A 24801-nucleotide genomic window follows, 5' to 3' on the forward strand; every position below is an offset into this window, starting at 1 on the left:
GAGGCAGGGAGGGAGGCAGGGAGGGAGGCAGGGAGGCAGGGAGGCAGGGAGGCAGGGAGGCAGGGAGGCAGGGTGGCAGGGAGGCAGGGAGGCAGGGAGGGAGGCAGGGAGGGAGGCAGGGAGGGAGGCAGGGAGGCAGGGAGGCAGGGAGGGAGGCAGGGAGGCAGGGAGGGAGGCAGGGAGGCAGGCAGGGAGGCAGGGAGGCAGGCAGGGAGGCAGGGAGGCAGGCAGGGAGGCAGGGAGGCAGGGAGGCAGGAAGGGCCATTTCCATAGCTAAAGCCAGGACAGGTATGCAGTCAGTCAAAGGCTGTCGTTTGGTGACCGGAGAGAGGGGCTCTATGAAACCACCAATGACTGCTCAGAGAAGATTCTAGGGGTATTACCCAGGATGCTGCCTCCATCTCAGAGTGTTCACTCAGATGCAGCCTTCACAAAGTAAGAGACTAATTTGGCAGAAAAACCCTTCACCAGCCTTGACGGTAGCGTGGCTCCAGCTGGGAAAAACCCTATGCTTCTCCTGGTAGTGTCTGCCCGGGGCACAGCACCCTTCCCATTGAGTTCCTCCCCACACATGAGCAAACACAAGAAAAACACAGGAGGAACATTCCACCGAGCAGTAGACCTGTACCCCGAGGAGAGATGAAGAAAGCGACTGTTCCGTAGATCAAGGAGCAGAGAGGGCTCCGGTAAGAGGAGCTGTCGAGAAAAATGGCAAAGCCCCAAGACAGTACCGGGGAAAGACTGGGCAACCAACAGCATAGGAGCAGGGGTGCATTTTCCAACCAAGATTCCCAGTAGGGAAAACTGATCCCCCCCGCCAGGCAAGCTAGGATTGTTGTGTTATTTAAGAGCTTGGCACAATTACTGTCATCCAAGATCCTGGGTCCTTGGGAGCTTCCCATGCCATGTTTGTTACTACCAGCTTCCTACCTGCTATGTTTGGCTCTGCTGGTATCTTAGTGTCTCTATTGCTGTAATAAAACACCATGGCCAAAGCAAAAGGGAGGAAAGATTGTTGCAGGTTGCTGCTCTCAGGTCATAGGGCATCATCAAGGGAGGTCAGGGCAGGAACTCAAGGCAGTTACTGAAGCAGATGCCACGGAGGAAGACGCTACTCACTGGCTTGCTCACAGGCCATTCCAGTGGGAGTGTTTTCTTGCTCCCAGAATGACTCTAGCTTGTGTCAAGTTGACATAAAACTAGCCAGCACAGACAGCGACTAGAAAGTTTGTATAATGACATTTGGATGCTGTGTTGGCAGTAGCTGTTTTGAATGATAAGAGGTATTGCTAAGGCTTTAGTAGGAGATGGCTTTTTGCAGTTTCTGTTCTTACCTGGTAGGGATCAAGGTTTGCAGTGTGGATATGGAGTTTATTACTTTGTCTTTTACGTTATAGATTTATTTATTTGTTACGTATGAGTGTTTCACCTGCGTGTACGTATGCATACCATGTATGTGCATGCGTGCCTGGTGTCCTTGGAAGACAGAAGAGAACATTGGATCCCCTGGAATTTGAGTTGTGGATGGCTGTGGAACACCATGTGGTTTCTGGGATTTGAACCGGGGTCCTCTGGGAGCAGCAATTTCTCTTAACTGCTGTGCCACCTCTCAAGCCCTGGGGACATGGGGCTTATAGACAAGGTGGCATGTGTCATCACTTATGGGAAATGAGTGGAGGATCTGCAGCCTCCTACACACACTGCGGTGCTGGCAGAGAGGGGTTGGACAAAGAAAGGCTCTCTCGGGGCAGGATGGAGTTGAGGATTTCAGACTCCGAACGAGCCAAGGCTGAGAATAAATGCTACTTGGGGAGATCGAAAGGGGTTGGGGAGCAGTTTCTGTCCAAAGAAACAAGAGCAAGGCAGAAAGCGAGTGAGTCGGTGTAAAAACACATTAGAACCAAGGGCTCGCGCTCTCTAGTCTTTTTCTTTGGAATGCAATATTAATAACAGCTCTGTTTACTGACGGAGCTCTGCTTCTGCGTAGGCAATCAGAGCTCCGCAAAGGGTCAGGGAGCCTCCGCTTCCTGTTAGGTCCCCACTCTAAGCAGAATTATGAATGCAAATGATGTGGTCTGGCTCACCAGGCCCAGGGCTTACCAGACCCCTGCTTGCTGGGGCTCAGCACCTGTCTAGACCAAGCAGAACCCTCTGAAGCGGGGTGTTCTGGGAGGCGGAGCGGAGCTCCTCTGCTTCCTATGCGCGTGTGTGCGTCCCTACTCTGCCCTGTGTTGTCCCATTTTACAGAATAGGGGAGAGCCGATGATGGCTTTGACGCCTTTAAAAGGGTTGGAAGAAAAAAGTCCCCAGAAGAATGACACGTGAAAACGATACTGTGTCCATAAATAAACTTGTATCAGGACACAGCCCTATTGATTCCCGCTCCCCCCCCCCATGCCTGTGGCTGCTTCCACATTGGGTGACAAAGCTGAGTGGTTATGACAGAGGCCGTCCCCAGTAGATGTTCACACTCTGGCCTGTGGGAGAGAAGACTTCCTGGAAGCCCTGCTAAGAACCGCCAGCCCCTCAAACATGGGGCTGGGTCTCTACACAGAGCCAGATGTGTGGGCATCTATCTCCGCTAAGGAGCAGGTATATCTGAGCCTGACATGTGTGCCCCCTTGGAACCTTCAGAACGGACTTGTTAGGGGGTTGGGGTGCAGCTCAGTTTGTAGATTGCTTGCTTAGCGCGCTCGAAGCCCTGGGTTTGATCCTTGAAGTAGGTGGGGCCCAGGCTGCATCCTCAGCAGGAAGATTAAACTCACAGCCACATCACTTTCTCCTGCGGTGCAGCCACTGACAAGTTACCTGTGCTGGAGTGGCCTCCCACGCATGCTCATGAAGGCACCCCGTTAATCGGTGCCTCACACACGGCACAAGGGTTGGGAGTAGGAGAGGCACTTGTGGGAAAGGAGGGAGGGTCTCGGTGAGTGAGGAGCAGGGAGGAGGGAATGCAATGGGGGTAGGAAGAGCAAAGGTTCCTCCTGTGCACGTGTGAAACTGTCAAAAATAAAAGCAAAGCAGATCCGAGAGAGGAATCAGAAGACAAGATAAAGATTTGTTGTGCCAGCGTATCATATGTGTGTGTGTGTGTGTTTAAATTCCATGTCATGCACAGTACAGGCAATTCCCCTTTGTTAGCTGGCAGGGAAACTTTGGAAAGGGGGTGGAGTACCGTGATACGTCCTTTCCGGTTGTTGCTGCCATTGCTGCAGTGGGAGGGCTCAGTGATCGTCTGCCTTCAACTTCAGGTCGGAAACTTATGTCCAGACCCTTCCCACACCTGGTCTCCTGACGGGCTCCCTGACGGGACCTGGTGGTAAATCCTGATGACATCAAGGACCTCTTAGTGGGTGGGATTGTAGCCCTACCCACCGCTGCTCCCACAGACCAGCTTTCTGGCCTCTCTAGCCTTCAGTGACAATGAGACCTTCTTCAAGCAGGATTGGGTCACACTTATATTCTTGGGTGAAATTCTGAGACTGAGTGCAGGGGGCAAGTTCGCCTTTTGGATTTCTGCTTTGAACAATCTGTCATGTCAGATGGAGTTTATGGGATGCATGGTGACTCCTGGGAGGGGAAAGGAATGTACAGAATAGCGGGCAGATTTCCAGTGAAACATGGGATGCTTTTTCATCGCTGTGGGGATGCTCGACAGCAGCAGCCTAGGAGAGAAGACCCCACTCTGGGTGGGTCATGGTCCATCGTACCTGGGGACACATGGATAAGTTTGTGGCAGCAGAACTGAGTAGTGGAGACACTTCTCATCTGGGCAGAGCAAGCAAGCAAAGGATTTAGCGCTGGAAACAGGGCCAGGCTGTACCTCTTATGGCCTGTCTCCCAGAGACAGCTAAGGTTCCCCAAACAGAACCACAGGCTACAGACACCAAGTATTCAACACATGAGCCTTATCGGGGCCATATTTAAACCACAACAACCACGAACAGCAAGGCACCTCCAGAGGAAAGCTAGGTGTTGCCTGACTCTGGCTGCACACCGCAGGGCAGGAGGAAACGCCCCAGACCCGACATCCATTTAGAAAGGCCAGACCTTGCTTATAAGAAGTCGTGGATTTTTATCACCTTTATCAAGCACCGATCATAAGCCACGTTGTGGATCTTGCTGAAAATAGAAAACAAAAGGCAACTTTCATCCTAAAAATTGTAGTCAGATGGCACCACCCACACGTGGTCTGTCACCTCTGTGGAAAAGCATCAGAGGCACAGAGAGAGCTTCGGAGTCTGCCGAGCACCCCTGAAAGCTCTCCAGGGGGCTCTGGGGGGGGGGAAGCAGTGGTCAGGAAGGAAGAGAGGGCATCTCAGACTGTCTAATGTCACAGTGAGGCCAGATGGGAGCTAGCTCACCCTGAGCTCAGGGCGCATGTGCTTGCGTGTGTGCGTCGGAGTGCAGGACAGGCTGCACGCTGTGACATGCAAAAGCGGTCTGTTTTTGTTCTTCAGCTCCACCATAGGATGCTTGGTTAGGGGGATAAAGAATGTGGGTTTGTTTAAAGGGTTATTCTGCATGTCACAGGCATGGGGTGGGGGGATGAGGGGTGGGGCGCGGGGCATTGCAAATAAGACAACCACCAGCGAGAACAACACCCCAAGTAAGACTGAAACCAGCGTCCCAGATAAGGGGCCAGCAGCAGTGAAACCAACTTGGAAGGCAGTGTCATGGTCCTGGGGGAAGGCGCAGTGGTGTGACCCTCAAGGGCTGGGAAGACGAGGATGTCTGGGTGTCAGAGGCGAGTACGGATTGGGGACAAGCTCACCCAGCGTCACCACCCACGGTTGTGCGTGTTGTTGGCTGCACACCTCATGGCTGAGAGGTACAGACTTGTGGCTAAGAGGTAGATTTGTAGCTATCTGACATGAATTGTCCAGCAGGTGGCAGTGGAGAGGAGACAGGCATCAGGAAGCCCGGGGACCCAGACAACAGCTCAGGGCTTGAGGAGTGGTTGAGGGGCCGGGCATCCAGAGGGGGACGATTAGAGGGAGGGATGGCAGTCAGATCTGGGACCCCGGCAGCTGGGAGGCCAGGGTTCCCTTCACAGAGGTGTAGAATGATGGAGGAGAGCAGGTGGAAGGTTTGGACTGGGCATAGCGATGGGACCAAAAGCCACCCTGATGGAGAGCTATGTCAAGGACGGTGTGGAGTCAGCACCTGACCCCACCTGGATCTCAGCTTAAGGAGCCACTGGTTTTGAGACCACACAGGATCATCCATCCATCCATCCATCCATCCATCCATCCATCCATCCATCCATCCATCCATTCATAATTTACTCAGTCCTGAGCAAGGCAAGGCCCCATGCTCGCAGAGTAGAGGACCCAACTGTGTGAGCCAGACAAGGAAGGAAGCGGTCTCTAGATTTTCTCCCAAGGCAGTGGGACTCTCTGGAAGTGTTTACGATTTTTAATGGCATATTTGTTTTTGAGACAAGGTCTCCCAGCCCTGACTGGCCTGCTCTCAGACTCACGGGGTTCTCTTCTCGAGTAGCTGGGGTTAAAGGTACACACCACCGCACCCAGCCTACTGGCGACTTCTGACCAGCAGAAGTGACAGACTCACGGGATTCTGTTGGCGTGTCTTGGCTTCTGTAAGTGGTCGTTCACTGAGGGACCAGGTGTCTGCTCTGGCCCCCTTGCCCTGACAACTTGCTCTGGGGTGTTGGCTGTGGATGATGAAAATAGACGTGTTCTCCATGTAAGGGTCTCCCATGTAGCTCTAGGCTGGTTCATAACTTACTGTGTAGACCAGGCCGGCCTCGAACTCGAGATGCTCTCCCAAATGCCAGCATCGCAGGCATGTGCCGCATTCTAAGCTTGACCGTCGGCGTTTACTGGTGGGAGGGGATAGCTGCAGAAGGGGAGGAGAGGTGGGAACCCGGGAGTCTTGAGTATGCAAGAGTAGGAAGCAGAGCTTGCTAGCTCTGATGTTAGAGGAGATGCGGACAGAAAGTAGCTAAGACCTAGCATGGGGTCCATACAGTTCCATTAAGATATGTATCATCCAGTCTGCTTGTTCCCAACCAAACACACGACCAGGTGGTTGTGTGAGGGGAGATGGTGCTAGAAGTATAGCACGAGGAGAGAACGAGAATCCTGATGGGTGGGAAGATGAGCAAGTGAAGCCTTTAAATGTGTACTCGGATCTCTCTGTGGGTTCATTTCTTCACACGAAGAGACCCTAGGGAGAGGCACGTGACAAGAAACTCTAGTACTCTCCCTGCCCCTCTTCCTGGGTTGTGGGTGGCCATTGTTTATGAGATGTGCCTTGTCTGACATTCTGCCGGATTGTATTCATTCCATCTGATGCCTCTGTATCATTCTTTCTGCGTACGTGACAGCGCTGAATGCTTTGCTTTGACAAATGGGGACATAAAACATCCACAGTGAGCCTCTTCCCTACCAGGGATGGGTGTGTCCAGCCAAAGTGAATCTTTTGCTAGCATACCCACCAAAAGCTGGGGTACATCTGTGCCAGACTTGTGACGACTGCAGAAGACTGTGGCTGCTGCTGGAGCTCACATAACCTACTGAGCTTACGCTGGACTTGGTGACCTCACTGGGCCATGCCCCATGTGTGTGGGCCACGCCCCATCTGTGTGGGACACTGAATGTGGGTTTTGCTTTCTTAGCTTTAGGGCCAAGTATCATAGGCAAACACGATCTTTATTATCATTTAGTCTTCTGAGGTGTAGTAAACCTGCTTAATTTTGGGCCAGTGGAAATGCAACATTGACATATATTAAAATCAGATTTGTGGTCCTGCCTCGTCAGTGTTTTATGTGTTGTTTTGTATGTCATTATCCACAAACCTCCTACCATAAACATGTTACATGACATTATTTGATAAAATATAAAAGGAAATGTATTTAATACTCATTAGAGTCTTCTAAGGATGACATTTTGACTGAGCAATGACAACACCATCATCACTATAATCATCTCCACCATGAACATCATCACTGTCGCCATCATGACCAGTGCGACCAACACCATCATGACCACCATCACCACCATCATCACCATCGTCATCACCACCATCACCACCATCACCATCACCACCATCGTCAACACCATCATCACCATCACCACCATCATCACCATCATCACCACCATCACCATCACCACCATCATGACCACCATCACCACCATTGTCAACACCATCATCACCATCACCACCATCATCACCATCATCGTCCTTACCCCATCTTCACCATCACGGTCAGCATCAGCACCCATCCCCCCTCCTCCCACAAAGGGCCCGTGCTCCCCTATGGTTCATCAGCTGACTGCATTGTGGATTATACTTGGCATGACACTGGGCCATGCTGGGTCACAGTTACCCAGTGAGATAACACTGAGCTGGTTAGACCTGGAGAGAAGACTGGTGAACTGCCCTTATCTTATGTTTTTAAGTCTATCACTTTATTTTCTGAATGTGCATGTTCCTCTGTACATGTGCATGTGTGCATGTGTGTATGTGTGTGTGCATGTGTGTGTGTATATGTGTGTGTGCATGTGTGTATGTGTGTGTGCATGTGTGTGTGTATATGTGTGTGGGCATGTGTGTGTGCAAGTGTGTGCATGCATGTGTGTGTGTGCATGTGTGTGTGTGTGTGCGTTTGTTACCGTGTTTGTGCATATGCATGTGTGCGCTCGTGTGTGTGTGCATGTGCATGTGCGTGTATGAACACAGAGATTAGGGACAACCTCAGGATCCTGTCACCAGTTTTTGTAACTTGCCACCTAGCCAGTCAGCCCTAGGGAGCCATTTCACTGTACTTTCCAGACATGGGATCTCTCTCACACACACATGCCACCATGCTTTTTAAAACATGGGTTCTGGGGGATCAGTCTCAGGTCCTCATGCTTGTAAGGCAAGCATTTTGCATACTGAACAATCTTTCCAGCCCCGTGACTCACCCCTGCGTGACTCACCCTCACTCACCCCTGCTGGCCTCCCTCGGTCAGGCTAGGGAGCTTATGGCGGGAAAGTTAATGGCTAAGAGATAACACAGCATCAGGCTTTGTTGCAGGCTCATAGTGAATCACGGTCAGTGTCGTCATTGTCGTGACCTCAAGTCCTTATCGTCCAGGCAGGTGGGCAGGTGGCTGGGAGCTGACGGGCCCGAGGCTCGATCTTGACCTCACCACTTCTGCTGTGTGACTCTGGGCGGGTCATTTCCACCCTAACTCCTCACCCCAGCACCGACCTTTATTATCTGTCAAATTAGAACTGTCTTCACCTTTCAAGTTGTTTTTAAGGTCTGAAAATAAACCATGAAAGCCATCTTTTGACATGATTAGTGCCTGTGAACTGACTTGGTGGTAAAGTGTGTGCCGCCGAGCCTGTAACCTGAGTTTGAGAGAACTGATTCCTGTAAGTCGTCCATTCACTTCTGCACAGGCATGTACACACAGGTACACATGCACTCGGCATAAGTGAATCAATACATGTAAAAATTGTCAGCCAGGAGTTTCCAGTCGCTGGACAGTGATGAGGATAGGGATAGATGTAGAACCACATAGCTGCTCTCAACATATATGGAGCAGTTAGTATGTACCATGTTCAACCATAAAGGATTGCATGTGTGATTCCATAGGATAAATATACATATTTATATAAATATATTTTCCCCCCCATATGTATACATATGTACATACATTCACACGCATACACACTCACACACACACGTGCACACACACATATTCTCTCTTTCTCTCTCTCTCACACACATATTGAAAAAAGCTATGGTAAAGTCAAAGAGTATGATATGACCACACACACCAACATACAAGAAGGGAGACGGATTAAGATCAGCTTGCTTGGTGTTAAAGTCTAACCCAGGGAAGAGAGAATTTACAGCAGGAAGAAGACATTCTGCAAAGACGCTAGCTGCAAGCTCACGTCCTGGCAAGTCTGGTGTGCTTGGCGCGTGCACTAGCCTGCTTGTCAAAGTGTCATTGTGACATTTTGTGTCAGGCAAGGCAGGGTAGGCTTTGCCATGGTAACAAACAACCAGCGCCCCGGCTGCTCTGCTCAGTGTGATGCCACTGCTCAGTCATGCTCCGTGTCCTCGGTGACTTGGCAAGGGGTCAGTCATACGGAGCCAGCCAGGATTCAGACTGGCAGAGGGTTCACTGTGCCATGAGGACCCATAGCTGGCAACCCTGTCACGCACCGGCTCATAGGTTTTCCTCCAGCCTGACGCCCACTGCTTCTGCCTCTGTTGGTAGGGACCACTGACTACTATGGCCTCAGGTCAATAGGAGCAGGAAAACACAGGCCCAGACCTTTCTCTCTGGGCTGCACGTTTTGTGGGATGAACCAGTGACCACCACGCATCTTAAACCACTTTTGAGATTCGAGGGCATCTACGGTGGATTAAGCCATCATTCTCAATTACTTATTCCAGATTCTCACGAGAGAATCATACTGTACCATTCTACGACACGAGGCTCCGGCACATGACTTTCTATGAGTAACAGATTGAGAGCAGAAGTGAGATGCTTTCACCACTTTCCCCTGATAGGAAAATGGCACACACCATGTGCGGCTATTCGTTCAGCGGGCATCTTGCAGTGAACAGGATGTGGGCAGAGCTGCAGAGGACATGCCTTATGAATGATAAATACCATTTTCTGTTTAAAGCCCTTAGGTGTATTTGTTATTGCAGTACAGCATAGTCAAAGCGTTGTTATCATTCTTTCCTAGCGGAGAGTCATGTTTGTGGTCCACATTGTAGAATTACCTCTAATTGTAGAATTACCTCTATACTTTAGGGGTTTCTGGGAGTCAAAACGATTTGGTTGGGTTGAGTTGCTAGCACAAAGGTGAATCCTCCAAACAGGAGCAGGGGCAGGCATCTCAAAAACCTCATGAAACATCTAGAAGAGGGATTGGGAACAGCAAGTATTATTTTTGGATGCACACTGTTTGTCCTGTCCTCACTGGCCTCAGAAGAGGTGAGGATAATCTACATTCATGGCCGCCTTTGGCAGACATTGCAGTGATGAACGTCGCTATTTATGGGAATGCGGAGTCCTTTCTTACTGGCTCCAGTATTTGTCATTATTTCAAATATCATCAATTTATAATTCGCAGTAGGTGACCAGGGCAGAGGCCACTCTGGCTTGCACACAGACACACATCAGTCAATATTTTCCACGTTGGCTTTTCAGAGCATTTTCAAAGGGGATCGTTTGACATTCTGTGCAAGCTTCAAAGTCCCTGGAAACAACGGAGCCTCTTGTGAGGACTGGCTTTCCCCGTTGCCTCCCTTCAAAGCTTTGCCCCCTACTGTTTCCCTGGGGTGGCCTTTGGGAAGGCAATGACCTGCCCTGGAGGGTAAGTAGGAAAGTCACCAGTGTGGGAAGTAGTGTTACCATTCCCATTTTAGAGCTGGAGAAACCGAGGCAAGCCAGGGAATAATGCAACTCTGGGCTGAAGCTAAGAGGTTACAGATGAGTAGGTCTAACAATTTTTGAGAGAGAAGCTGGCTAAGATATAGATATAACGGACAGGATCATATGGCTGCAAGGGTATGGCTAACCCTGGCTGTTGAGCTGTTGCGCAGGAGCGTGTAAACATGTATACACATAAACAATTCACGCGGTTCTCCCCAGCAACCCTCTTCTTGCTGGTTAGAAATTGTCAGGTGGGATTGCTTCATTTGCAATCTGTTGTCAGCACTCATAGGAAATGATAAATCTCCCCTGACTTAAGGATGTGGCAATTAGAGTCATTGCAGTGGTTGACAACCATCTCCTAATGGGAATGCACTGTTTCCTGTTTCTTTGTAAGATTAGTTGCATAGTCAGGGTCTGGGACAGAGTTGCATGGTCAGGGTCTGCAGTAGAGTTGCATGGTCAGTGTCTGGGGCAGAGTTGCATGGTCAGTGTCTGGGGCAGAGTTACATGGTCAGTGTCTGGGGCAGAGTTGCATGGTCAGGGTCTGCAGTAGAGTTGCATGGTCAGTGTCGGGGGCAGAGTTACATGGTCAGTGTTTGGGGCAGAGTTGCATGGTCAGTGTCTGCAGTAGAGTTGCATGGTAAGGGTCTGGGGCAGAGTTGCATGGTCAATGTCTGCAGTAGAGTTGCATGGTCAGTGTCTGGGGCAGAGTTGCATGGTCAGGGTCTGCAGTAGAGTTGCATGGTCAGTGTCTGGAGCAGAGTTGCATAGTCAGGGTCTGGGGCAGAGTTGCATGGTCAGTGTCTGGGGCAGAGTTGCGTGGTCAGTGTCTGCAGTATTGTTGCATAGTCAGTGTCTGCAGTAGAGTTGCATGGTCAGTGTCTGGGGCAGAGTTGCACAGTCAGTGTCTGCAGTAGAGTTGCATGGTCAGTGTCTGCAGCAGAATCCACTGTGGCCTTGAGTTTGAATCCATATTGTGTATATCATATGACCTTACTAGTGGCTTCTGGGTATTTATTTGTGCATCTCCCCATGGCCCATTTGGGGAAAGAAGTGTAATAATTTTCTGGTAAGTGTGTTTTAATAATAAAATATTCTATCCAGTATTTAATTATTCTAGCCAAAGTTAGATAAGTTTTTGAATTATGGATTTCTTTCAGTGCCTTATGAAGTATGAGGCATTGTTTTGCTTATATGTGTAAGTGTGTGTGTGTGTGTGTGTGTGTGTGCATGTGCATATACGTGTGTGTGTGTATTCATGTGTACAGGTGCTTGTGTGTGTGAAGGTGTGTATAGAGGCCAGTGGTCAACCTTGGGTGCCATTCCTCAGGAGTCATTTGCTTTTCTTTTGTAGACGGGGCTTCTCATTGGGTCCTAGCTCTTACCCCGAGCTGGTGATCCCCAGGAGCCCACCTTCTCAACAGCCCAGCTCTGAGATGACAAGCATGGATGACTACTTCTGGCTTTTTCCATGGACAATAGGGACCCAGGTTAGGTCTTCAAGCTCTTCATGGACCAAACCTCTCGTGCAGCCCTTCCTCATGTTTGCAGAGGTCATGTTAGGTCTCTTACAAAGTTTTGCTTTTGGAAGAGGAGGTGGGCAATCCCAAGTCTCGGTGTGGGCATGCTCACAGGGAGTGAGACCCCAGGCCCCTCAGGGGTCGAGCACTACAGGTTCTATCCCATTCTGGGGCAGGGACATTGGTCTGTCCACTGCCGAAGTTACTCCCGGGACAGCCGACACCAAGTGAATATCGTGGAACGGAATCTTGGGTAGACGACTTGGGCCTAGTCCTGAAAGAACACGTGTGCGGAAGTGCACGTATACCTCCGTGTATGGAAGTGAGGTTCCCGACCTGCAAGGCGTTACTACAAGTCTCTGTAGCCGTCCCAGGGTCTGCCTCTGCAGAGCTTTCCACCCAAGTGCTTAGCACTTCACATCCTGGCCTGCCCAGGGTGGAGTAAATGTAGATTATCAAAACAAAAGGGGGAACTCAGATTTGGGCACAGCGAGGAGTCTACCTGTTGCCCCCCCCCCACCTCAGGGAAGAACCTACGAGAGATGCTATGCCAGCCCTTAACCTTGTTACCCTTCAGACTCTGAATCTCATATCCTCCCCTCTCAGAGTGGACTGGCATTTTGATGATGCCAAATAAAAACAGTTCTTGGGACTGAGACCCAGAAACATGTGTTGGTTAGAAAGACAATGGCCCCCAAAGGGGGTGGCACAATTAGGAGGCATGGCCTTGTTGGAGGAAGTGTGTCACTGTGGGGGCGGGCTTTGCAGTCTTTTGCTTAGCTCAGTGTCATAGTGGACTTCCTGTTGCCTGCCTGTCAAGGTGCAAAGGGTCTCAGCTCCAGCACCACGCTGCCTGCCCGCCCGCCACCCTCCCTGCCATGACGGTAACGGGCTCAACCTCTGAGACTTTAAGCAAGCTGTACCAACTACATGTTTTCCTTACGAGAGTTGCCGTGATCATGGAGTCTCTTCACAGCAATGGAAGCCCTATGATAACATATAAACATATCTTGGTATAGAATTTGCCTAGAACTGTACACATATCTCCTCACACTTTAAATAGTCTGTAGACGGCTTATAATATCACATAATATCAGTGGCACACAAATAGCATGTATATACTATATCGTGTGTACTGATGCCCCAAATAGTCTATATATTCAGTACAGATGCACTTTTTTAGTCAAATATTTTTAATCACCACGACCCTTGCAATCGAAGACACGGGAGGGTCCTGTGTTGCATGTCCTCGAGACCTCACCCAGCTGCACAGGAATTAACAGCACGTCTGTGCTTGTCCTCATCTCCTGTCTTGTTTTCTCTGCTGCATATGCTAGGCTAACTGGTCCTGAGACTCAGGCAAGTCTCCCCGCATCCCCCATGTGACTTTAGGGTTTACAATGCACACCACCACATCCAGCTTTACGTATGTTCTGAGGACCCCAACACAGGTCTCCACACCTGCATGGAAAGCACTTTGTCGCCCTGGGCCGAGCCCCGAGCGCTCATGGAGAAACAGAAAAAGAGCCCTGCACCGGAGAGATGCTTAGTGCGAAGGGTGTCTGCTACCAAGCTTGATAACCTGGATCCCATACTCTGGGAGCTGCACGGTGGAAGGAGAAACCCCTGCCCACAAGTTGTCCTCTGATCTCCACTCCTACGCTGGGGCACAGACACTGCCCCAATCATTCATTCATTCATTCATTCATTCATTCATTCAAAGCACAATACATTAAAAATAAAGTCCTTATCTTTTAAGGAAAAGGACTAAGACATCTGCAGTTGAAACCTTGCAGCGCTAAGAGTGTGAGAAAGGGGGGATGAGACTGGGCGTGTACGGCTCCGAATGGACAGCGATCAGAACCGAAGGACGGGCACCCAGGGATCCAAGCATTTGGCCTGTCTTCCTCGTGTCAGCTGCAGAGTTTTCGGAATAAGACGGGTAAAGCCCAAGCCAAAGAGGCTTGGTGGATATCTGTGCCGCCGAGGCACGCTTGGGGTAGGGGCAGGCTGCCTGTCATAGCTATCTATGTATAATCGCCGGAGGTAAATATGGGAGTTCAATCAGAAAGGCTACAGCGAGGCATCGGTTGGCCCCGGGCCCAGTGCAGGGTGGCTGTCATCCAGCTGCGGGGCCCATTTGCCCTCTATAAATATCAGTCTGGATGAATGCGATACTATTTCAGAGCACACTTGCCACAGCTGCCGAGCGTGTTTGTTTACGTAGCTAAGAAACCTTCTGTAAACATCGCTACCTCTAAAATTGCCATGTGTCGGGGACATAAAGGCCCCTTCAAAAATATATTCGCAGATGACACACAGACAGCTTCTAGGGTGTCTGGGTGGCTGATGCCAGAATTTTCCAGGGTTTGATTTATGTCCAAAAATAGAATCACATGACTGGAAGGTTCCTGGGAGGTCAACACAGTCACCCCTCTGACTGAAGGCAGGACCAGGCCAGGACGAAACAGTCCTTGGGGAATGTGTGTTCCGTCTTCACAGCGTCAGTCTGACTATCGGGATCCCTTCACGGCATTAAGAATAGAGAATGCTTGTGCCCTGCCTACAAGGGGCTTTCTTCCCTCCTCTTCCTTTCCCTTCCCTTCCCTTCCCCTCCCTTCCTTCCTCTCTTTCTCTCTCTCCCTCCCTCCTTTCTCTCCCTCCGCCCCTCCCTCTCTTCCTCCCCCTTCCTTTCTTTCTCTCTCTCTCTCTCTACCTCTCTCCCTCCTTCCCTCCCTTTCTCTCCATCCATCCCTCTCTCCTGTGTCCAATGCTGGCCTGGGATTCACCTGGTAGCTGTGGGTGACCTTGGACGTCTGGTCCTTCTGCCTCCATTGTAGAGCGTTGGGTTACAGGCTGTGCAACCACTCACAGTTTGAAATACTGCTGGAGGTCCAGCCCCGAGCCTGCAGTGTGACAGGTGAGTGGGCCACGACCCATGCATGGCCCTCGATTTCTTTTTCTATGATGGAACTGGAGTCTGTCTGTAGTGCAACTGGTGCTGAAACACAAGGTTCCAACAAAGTAATCACTGCCCGTGCAAACCCTGTAGCCTGTTCTACGCCAAGTTCCCAGCAGACCCCGGACATTGGTGCTCAGGCCACTGCAAGAAAACTCATGTCTCCAGAGCGTGCTCTCGTCAGGGCGGGCCCCCAGGGGCCTGTGATGGGCATGATGGGAAGGGCGTGTGGGTGGTCCAAGTGCAGAGATTAACTGACTGTGGTGTGCTCTGCCACAAATGAGACGTCCATATCACACCCTCCCCTGTAAGATTTGGAATGATCTGGAAGAGGCGGGTGGGAGCCAGAAGTCAGGGAGGGCAGCTATGAAACAGTATCTTCTGGATTGTTACATGGTTGCTGTGGTTGTCTGCGCAGGGTGGAGCCATTCAACAGTCCAGCCCCGACGGGGGAGGGGCTCACAGGAGCCTTCTCTGGTTAAGGAGCTGTTGGCAATTAATGGTGACTGGAGGGTAGGGGAGGGCCATGCCCCAGTGGGTTTAGCGCAGGTTAGACAAAGTGTTAGGGGGTTGTGGTAGGGGCTGATCCGGGAGTTGGAGTGGGAGAGTGGGCATTGGCAACGATTATATTGTATGCACGCACAGAATTCAAAGGGAAAAATAAGAGAAAAGATGGGCATGTTGACCCCTGATGGAGTGTGATTCTGCTAATACAGGTTCACGAATCCAGACCCCTGGACACAGCTGTCCACTGTCAATGGCTTTCAAAAGTTTTTCAAAGTTATTATTTCTCCCAGCATGTATGGATACGCATCACATGTGTGCAGTACGCTTGGAGGCCGCAAGGCGGCGTTGGGTTCCCTGCAACTGGAGTTACAGACGGTTGTGGGCCACCATGTGGGTGCTGGGAATTGAACTTGGGTCCTCTAGAAGAGCAGCCAGGTCTCTTAACCACTGGGCCTCCCTGGTCCAGCAGGGACCAGTTTTGAGAGAAGTTGCTCGGGCTCCTGGCTTCCAGCCCTGCACTCCAGCGAATAGTCAGATCCCTCTCAAGTTGCTCCCTCCAGTTGGCCTGCCTTTCTTTCTCTGTGGCTTTGAGACATTGAAATCCTTTCTCCTACCTTTTATTGAGTGTAAATCCCAGCTGTGGTCTTCATTTCCCAAGAACGTGGCATGCTGAAGTTTCAGAGATCGCTTATTGGGCGGTGGGGGTGGGGTGGGGATGTGGGGTGTGGGTACTGAACTGTATAGAACAGGTGTGGAAAGGATCAAGGCATGTACGTCCAGCTTCCAAACACCCCCAGAATGTTCTAGAATATGCTTTCTCTACTAACCAGAAGTTAGGAGTTTATGTATGTGTGTGTGTGTATGTGTGTATGTGTGTATGTGTGTATATATATATATATACACACACACATACACACATATGTAAATATACATATAAAGCACACATCTATTACATAATATATTTAGAATATATATGATACATTAAAAATATATTTAAAAAGAAAATCAATTGTGTTTTCTCAGGAGTGGTAGAGAGTCTGACTCTTTTTGCTGGCAACTACCCAGGTATGGCTAAGAGCTCTCAGAAAGGCGTGAGTGCTCCTAGGCGACTATCACTGTTAATTATCATAGAAGGGATGTTTTTTGCTGTGGATAGTCTTGTTCCACACAGGCTGTCATCAGAGAGACAAGGTCTGCCCTAGGCGCAGTGCAAATGTGATTTTCTTGCTCAGATTCATTTATATTTTGAGGCTGGGCTTTGGTTGGAGGGAATGTAGAGCTCTGCTGCTGTTGTTGGACATGGGTTAGCATCAGGGCCGGAGGCTTGCGTTCTCTTGTACCCAGACCAGAACGGAAAGACTCCCCTACGGACTGTCCTCAAGTCTGTCCAGCTGGAGGGAACCGCTGGGATGGGCAGGGCACGCAGCAGGAGGCTGTTGCTGCAGAAGCCGCCACTGGGGACTCCCTGTGTTCCGCCAGGGAGGGGGCGTTCAGGTCTGTGTGAACATGGCAGAGGCCCCCATGTAAGGGACACCATCCCTCATTTCTCTCCTCAGTGGCCTGTTCCTCCCCTTCTCCTCCTCTACTTCATTCTCTCCCTCATCTTCTCTCTCTTCTGTTCCCTCCTCCCCTCCCTCCTCCCCCTCCTCCCTCTCCCCCTTTTTCTTTCTTTCCTCTTCCTCATCTCTCTCCTCCCCTTTCTCCTCCCCCTTCCCCACTGCTCCAATCAATCAGGAGAACAAAACAAAACAAAACAAAAAGCAAAAAACCACTCACACGCCCAAGGTGCCAAGAGTCCTGCTGCTATCTGCAGACCCTAGTTAAGAGTTTCACAGCCTGAAGTCTTTTAGGAAGCAAGAGCTTGGGACTCAGGAGAAAACAACAATCTTTGGCATCCCAGTGCTGGCTGGAGCTGCTCCCCTATGAGAGAGTCAACTCCTCACCCCATTTTACACACCAAACATATAGGCCTGGCTCCATAGACGAGAGAGAAACTCAAAGCTGTGCCTCATTTCCAGAGGGCATTGATCCCAGGACTTCGCGAAGGTACCCAGATCTTCAAATGTCAAGTCCCTCTTACAAAACAGTTGCGTTTGCATAGACTCTGCTCACCCACACGCTTTACATTGCTTATAATACCTACTACAATGCAAATGTTACGTAAATATTTATACTGCATTATTTAGGAAATAATGGCAAGAAACAGAAAGGCATTCAGTACCAGATGCTTTAAAAAATGTGTTGGATCCATGGATGGTGGAATTCGTGGTTATGGGTTACTTAGACACAGAAAGCCAAGTGTATACTGTTAATGTATAGAAATCCTTTTGCTCCATGGGAAGGGAAGTGCTGGACCAGAGACGTTTTCAGCTTGCTGAAATGTAAAAACCTATTGGAAAAGTTTCCCTCTCCCCAGTAAGAACTACTTGGTAGGAATTGTGACGTTGCCAACCGTTGGTGCAGGACGACAGGACACAGAAGCAAGGGACTGGGGGTTGCCAGCTTATTGAATACTTAGCCCAACTCACAGAGTACACATTTTCCCACAACACCGACCAACCTAGCTGGAGGCTTCCGAACACAGGGCAGATTGTGTAAAAGTGTGTGTGTGTGTGTGTGTGTGTGTGTGTGTGTGTGGCCCAGCCTATGTAGCAAGGACTCAGAACCGGGGACCTGGTGAATGGCATTGGATTGATACACTTCTGGGGGATCCGAGGCTCTGCTCAGGCTTTTGACTTGTAGCACATGATGGGCACAACCCACTTTGCTCTCAGAATGTGTGTGAGCAAAGATGCGTGGAAGCAGAGTTTTCCAAACCCCGAGAACAGGCCACCTCTCTTCCAACACATGACTAGCACTGACCAAGAAAAGGCTGTAGGGTTATGAGGAACAAATCTTTAGTTCCTTGGTGTGGTGTCCTGCTCAGGGCTGGGTAGGTCAAATGTGTGGAGACACACTTAACACAAAGGGAAAAATAGCAATTCTATGGGTTTTACAAATGATGGCCAAAGGAGGGGCCATTTTCTCCTGGCTTTCTATTTGTTGTTGTTGTTGTTGAAAGGTCTAACTCTTCCCCTCTGGCTTGCCAACAAATAGCTGTAAATACTTAAATGAGAAAAGCTCTAAAACCATGCAAAACAAGCTTCTGACTCGGATCAAAATCTAATTTCATTAAGTATTTAGAAATTGGAAATACATTAAAACATCATTAATTTGCTTTCTACATGGCCCTAAATAAAGCAGATGAGGGCTGGAGAGATGGCCCAGCACTTAGGAGCACTGGCTGCTCCTGCGGAGGACCCTGGTTCAGTTTCCCAGAGCCTACATGCTACCTCACACCTCTTTGGTAACTCCAGTTATAGGGAACTTGGTGTTCTCTTATTGCCTCCATGGGTATCAGGCATGTGCATGGTGTACACACACACACACACACACACACACACTCAGGCATAATGCTCCTACTGGTAAAGTAAGAGGAACACATTGTAAAACCGAGAGCATGAAAAGTAAAATAACGTGGTAGGTGTCTCAGGGCATGCACTTAAGGTTATAGGACGCATAGGCACAGCATTTCGCACCCAAGAGTTTCAGCTGAATGCATTTCTAACAGGATGGAACCCATCTTACCTGTGGCTTCCACCATCCCCTCCAGGATGACCACAATCTCCAGTTCCTCTTTGGGTAGCTGGGCTTTGGAGATCTCCCAGAAGGGACTCTGTTGGTTAATTTCATGGCTAATAATCAACGGTGACACTAGAAAGAGACGGTCGTCCCCGGTGTAGTAGCCTACGTTGATATCCGTCTGGTTGAGGGGGATGAACTCCCCCTCCGACGTCTGTTTGGACTTGATCAACTTAGCTCTGATGGAAGCTTCCACGATGTGGGAGTTCCTCAGGTCCCCAACCCGGAACATCAGGCACAGTTTCCCGTCCCGCATGGAGATGACTGCGTGTGTGGAGAAGACCAAGGTCTCTGCCCTCTTCTTGGGTTGGGATATTTTCACAAACATACACCCTACCATGAACGCATTGACAATGGACCCCAGCACAGACTGGATTAAGAGGAGAATAATCCCCTCGGGGCATTTGTCCGTGATGACTCGGTAGCCGTAACCGATGGTGGTTTCTGTCTCTATCGAGAATAAAAAAGCAGAGACAAACCCATTGAGGTTGGTGACACAGGGGGTCCAGGAGGGGTCCTCCGTGTGGTCCATATCTCCCCGGATGTATGCAATTAGCCACCAGATCATCCCAAAGAAGAGCCACGTCACCGTGTAGACCATGACGAAGATCAACAGGTTGAACCTCCACTTGAGGTCCACGAGAGTGGTGAAGATGTCCGTCAGGTACCGGTAGGTCTCCCTCACATTGCCGTGGTGGACATTACACTTTCCGTCCTTCCTCACATACCTCTGGGTTTTCCTTTTCGTCCTGTCGCGGCTGATGTGTCTCGGCAGGTCGTCCCTGGCCTGCTTAGGCAACTTTGGCTGGTGAATGGCCACGGGGCTTTCCACATCCTGGTCCATGGAATCGCCTTCCAGGACATTCGCTGGCAGTTTGAAGGAGAGAAAAGAGAGATCAAATGAAACGCTGAAATGCTGGCTTTTTTTTTTTTTTTCTTTTTTTCTGATGTAATCACACAGCGCCTATGGCTGGCAGGAAACCTACATACTTCTCTTGTACTCACAAACTAGGTTAAAGGAGCCGTTTTCACCTAGCCCCTCATGGACAGGTCCTCGGGTGACCTAGCGCACACAAGTCCTTTGCCACGCAGCACACCATGAGTGTCAGTGCTGTGACATTAACTGGCTCTCTGCCAGGAGCTCCCACTGAGCCCATGGTGGGATGTCTCCTGACCCTCCCTAAGATGTCGAAGCGTGGGAAAGCCAGCAGGCTTTTATAGAAGGTGTCTTGGGATCCATACAGCCCTGGCTCTGCCCACCTGCTTTTACGAACCCAACGGTGATGCCCCCAGACACATAGGTGAAGCCCAAACCTTCAATATGACTGCATTGAGGGACTGGAGCCTCTGATTGTTAGAATTACCATGGAAACACATCTCTGGGTATGCCTACGAGGATGTTTCCAGAAAGATTCAACGGAGGAGCTGAGATCCGCCCTGAGTGCAGGCACCATCATCACTGACTGAGACCCACACTGAGTAAAAGGGAGGAAGGGGAAGAAAGTGGTACCATTTGTCTCCTCCTGGGATGCGGCGACTCCTGCTACCGCACATTCAAACTCCGAGCCAAAAAGAAACTTCCTGCCTTAAGTTACCCTTCATCAGGTGTGCTCTGCTACAATGACAAGAAAAGCTATGGATACAAGCCTTCGAGGAGATGGCTACAGGTTCAATAGGGCCCGGTCTAATACAACCCATGTCTTCAGAAGATGAGACACTGGGTTGCACGTGGATAAGTGGGAGGCCTCAGAGAGAGGGAGGGGGGAACAGAGAGGGGGGGAAAGATTTCCAGAATCAAGCCCTGCAGACAGCTTGAGCTTGGGGCTTCCAGCCTCCACAACAGAAGAGTAAGACATCGAATATCTACTGTTGGTTACAGCAGCTTGAACTGGCAAACACACCATTCGAATTCACATCTTAAATTTCTCCATTTGCAAAATTCCCATTGCACCAACCTACAGGGTTGTTACAAGAGGAAATAGGCCCTCACAGGTGACATGGGCCTACATGGCCTGTCATTAAGCTTCCCGTTGTAACAGACTGCTTCTTTACTGCTCTTGGTACCCGGGGCAGGAGTTCTGAGCAGGTTCTTTAGAGTCCTGCTCAAATCTCAGGGCTTAAACACTTTCCTGAGAAGGGTGCACGCCTTCTACTTTGATGGTTGGTTCGATGCCAAGGTTAAAAAAGAAGCGTGGAGAAATAAATGTTCCCTGTCTGTGTACTCACACATTTGGTTCGCTTTCTGCTTCGGCTTCGAGCATCTGTACCTTGGCACGTGGAGCTATTTCTTTCTGACGGCCTTTGTGAAGAATGTACCAGTTAGCAGCGTGTTAGGAGGGCTCTCTTAGTTGTCGAGTGCAAAGGGAATTTTAGAAAGGGCCCTGCTATTAAATGCATAGAAACCTCTATCTGCAATGACTTGTTTAGCCAGTGATTTCAGAGCTGCTGAAAGTTTTATGAGCAGTTTCTTCCCCTCAGGCTTTCACTCTGGTCCTTTAGTTGAGCTAGGCATTTGCTCGGTAGCGGCTGAGTTTTCCTCTTGGTTCAAGGCCTAGGGAGAAACTGTCACTCATCTAGATGGGAAAACATCCAGGGCTGGCACGTGCATGGTATCCTCCTAACTTATGAATCAACCTTGTTTGTGTTTGGTTAGTTGCCTTTAAAATCAATTGCGTTGATCTGGTTTTCGATTCCTACCCAAGGGAGCACCCAATCTGTAGAGCCTACTGTGTGATCTGGCAGCTTTGTCCTTTAGACCATTGGTTTCAATGAGACTTCAATTTGCAAGCAAGAATCGACTCAGGGGCTGGAGTGGAGAAGTAGGGAGGGGCCGCAGGTGGGTGAGATGTGTGTGTGGAAAGTCCCACACCTGTCCCCTGCTAACGCCTTTATACAGGAGGATGTGTTCTCTGTCCTGAGCAGTTTCCCCTGAGCTATTTTTTTTTTATCATCTTTCCTCAGTGACCGCTAAACAGAGCTCCATTTGGATGATTACTGAGGTCAAACCAAGGCAGTCTGGGAAGACTTTGTCTGCAAGCTCAAAGAGAGTCCAGCAGGTCGGAGCGTACTGGTCTGGACCACTGGCAAGCTGTGTGATGTGTGGCCACCCTGAATCTCTATTTCTCTGAGTCCTGAAGTAGAAGGAGAGGGTTTGCAACTTTAGCTACCTCTAAGCAATCTCCTGGGTAGTTTATACTTTGATGTGTGGGTGGAGTCAGGTCCTCTACGGAAGCTGCCGCCCCTGTGTTTTGCCTTGGTGGCTTTGCCCAGGACTTCATCACCAAGGAAGGAACCTCTCCGAAAGGAGAGCCGATGATGCTCTGAGGTTGTCTTCTGGCTCCTTGGGATGAGGACCAGAAGGGTACAGGTCACAGTAAGGTGACCAGAGACAGACAAACTGTGGTGCTCAGCTTGTTGCCTTCTGTTTTAATTATTTTTTTTTTTTGCACCACAGGGACAAAACATCCCGTAAAAGCGGCTCAAGGGAGGAAGGGTTTTGGCTCACAGTTTGAGCGTACAGTCCATCATGGTGGGGAAGGCATGGCGGTGGGAGCCTGCAGAAGCTGATTACACCGTCCCCAGGGGACAGGGAGGTGGGTGCTGCATTAGCTCCTCTCTCTCTTTTACGGAGTCTCATGCTGGATGCTCTCTTGCACCCGTGAGGTGGTGGTGGTATCCAGATTTAGGGTGGACGTTTCTGTCCCAGTTAACCAAGTTCAGAAATTCCAGAGGCTTCTCTCTCGTTCTAGATCCTGTCACCATGACCGTATTAACCATCACCGCCATCGGAAGCTCAGTGTGCATTTTCCTCTGATGCCCTGTCTGTACACTCAACACCCTTGCCATACACACTAGATCACAGACTAGGGTGTTTACCGAGTGGGGACCCTTCACGTCTAGGCCAAGGCCAAGCTCAAACATGTGGGATCTGAGAGAGGGCAAGAGACCAACAAGACAAGAAGCTACGGCTACTGGATGAAGACCCAAAGCCACCCAGCAGATTCCCACTCTCTTGGGAGATCATGCTGAGCCCTTCTTTTTGATACCACCTCAAAGGTTGGCTCCTGGTAAAAGTGGCCTTGGTGCCGTCTCAGGAACTTTCAAATCCCCTTTAGATGCTGCAGATACCCTACCCGATGTGTAGCAGAATTGGGACAAGAGGCTTGAATTCTGTGATCTCTGACCAGACTCTACCGTGCCCTGTGCACAGATCTGCTGACAAAATGACAAATGTCTTGGTTGAGGCTACCACTCAGCGTCCACCGAGAACGAGGCTAGGATGTTTGTGTGTCAGAGGAAACAGAAACTGTTTAAAATCATGTCTATAATTCCTTGATAAAGACCGAACACTGCATCCCTCACCCCCAGCTCCATGAAGGCTTCCTGGGCTCTGTACTGACAGTCTGGCTGCCTGTGCTCAGCGCTGCCTCCTTCTGGCTTGAGTCAGACAGCTCTAGCTGGGGTAGTACATGGCTTGGCTTCGTTTCCGTGTCTGTGACTGCCCAGGTGGCCTCAGTGACAGAGTCATACCCCATCCTGAGTGGGGCATGACTTTCAGGACCAGGGTTTTTAACAGTAGGCATGGCCCCCTGTTTTACCTTTACCTTTTCTTACGGGGCGGGGGATACAGGGGTCATTGGTGTCATTTAGCAGTGCCTTCCTGCAACCCTGCCAGGCACGTGTGAATTTGAGGGACGACCTGGGTGACATTTCTAGAGCGTTCCAAGCTGCGTGGCTGTGCAGGCCGCGGCTGGCTTGGGGATTCTTTCTTCTGCATCTTTGCACAGCCCAGGACGCAAAGGACATCTTACGAGCCGTGGCAATTTGAATGGGGAATGTCCCCACAGGCCCATGTGTTCGAACACTTGGTTCCTAGGTGTTGGGACCCTTAGGAGGTACAGTTTTGCAGTGGGGAAAGGGTGGAGTTGGAGTTTGTATAGTCTGACTTCACTTCCTCTTTTCTCTCCGGGATTCCTCTGTGTGGGTGAAACATGATCTCTCAGCTTCCTGCTGCCGAGGGGTGGGCCTATAGGAACTTGCTGTGATTGGCTGATTGGGCGCAGGTGGAGGACACCTGTGTGTATGCGGGAGGACTCTTGAGGACTCTTACAGCGAGGATCAGGAGAGGGTGGGCACGCTGTTCCCACCGGGTTGGCCCTGCTTCTGTAGTCCAGGCAGTGACCTCAGCGTGTGGGAATTTGGGTTCCTTTTCTGTTGAACATGCCTTGCTAGATGAGAATATAGACACCCCGTAGAATGGTAGAGGAGGCGTTCCAACCATGCATTCCACAGGACGTTAGTAGCTAGGAGATGCAAGGAAACTCCTACAGAGCCAACCCATTCGGAAATGGGCAAAGCCCTGGAGACCGTTTTCTGAAGAAGATACACAAGCGGCCAGTGAGCTACAGTCAGCATTGCTAGGCGTTTAGAAAAATGCAGATCAAAACCATAATTAGATACCAATTCATGCACATTGCAGGGGCCATTATAAAACAAGGAGAAAATGGAAAATTGCGAGTATTAGTGAGATGTGGAGGAACTGGGACCTGGTTACTTTGCTGGTAGGAAGGAACGCCAGAGCCTGAAGCCCCCACGGGAGACAGTATGTCAGCTGCTCAAATAGTTGAACATGGAGCTGGAGAGATGGCTGAGCAGAGCAGGGGCTGAGCCAGGGCTGTGAGAGCCTTGGCAGGAAGCTGGGTGGGTACCGCAG

General features: G+C 50.1%; 1 protein-coding gene across 2 annotated transcripts in view; it reads right to left on the reverse strand.

Moving 5' to 3' along the window:
* Positions 1-19975, reverse strand: part of Kcnj6 (potassium inwardly rectifying channel subfamily J member 6) — a 62917-nt gene extending 42942 nt beyond the window's left edge. The window contains exon 1 of one of the 2 annotated variants that reach the window (XM_051191929.1): positions 19035-19974. In XM_051191929.1, the coding sequence (XP_051047886.1) occupies positions 19035-19932 (898 nt within the window). In that variant the 5' untranslated portion in view covers positions 19933-19974. Of the gene's footprint in view, positions 1-19034 lie in introns of both variants that reach the window. The other variant, XM_051191928.1, reaches the window with a different exon arrangement.
* Positions 19976-24801: the final 4826 nt, after the last annotated feature.

This window comes from Phodopus roborovskii, unplaced genomic scaffold, assembly GCF_943737965.1.
Source record: "Phodopus roborovskii unplaced genomic scaffold, PHOROB, whole genome shotgun sequence".
NCBI lineage: Eukaryota > Metazoa > Chordata > Mammalia > Rodentia > Cricetidae > Phodopus > Phodopus roborovskii.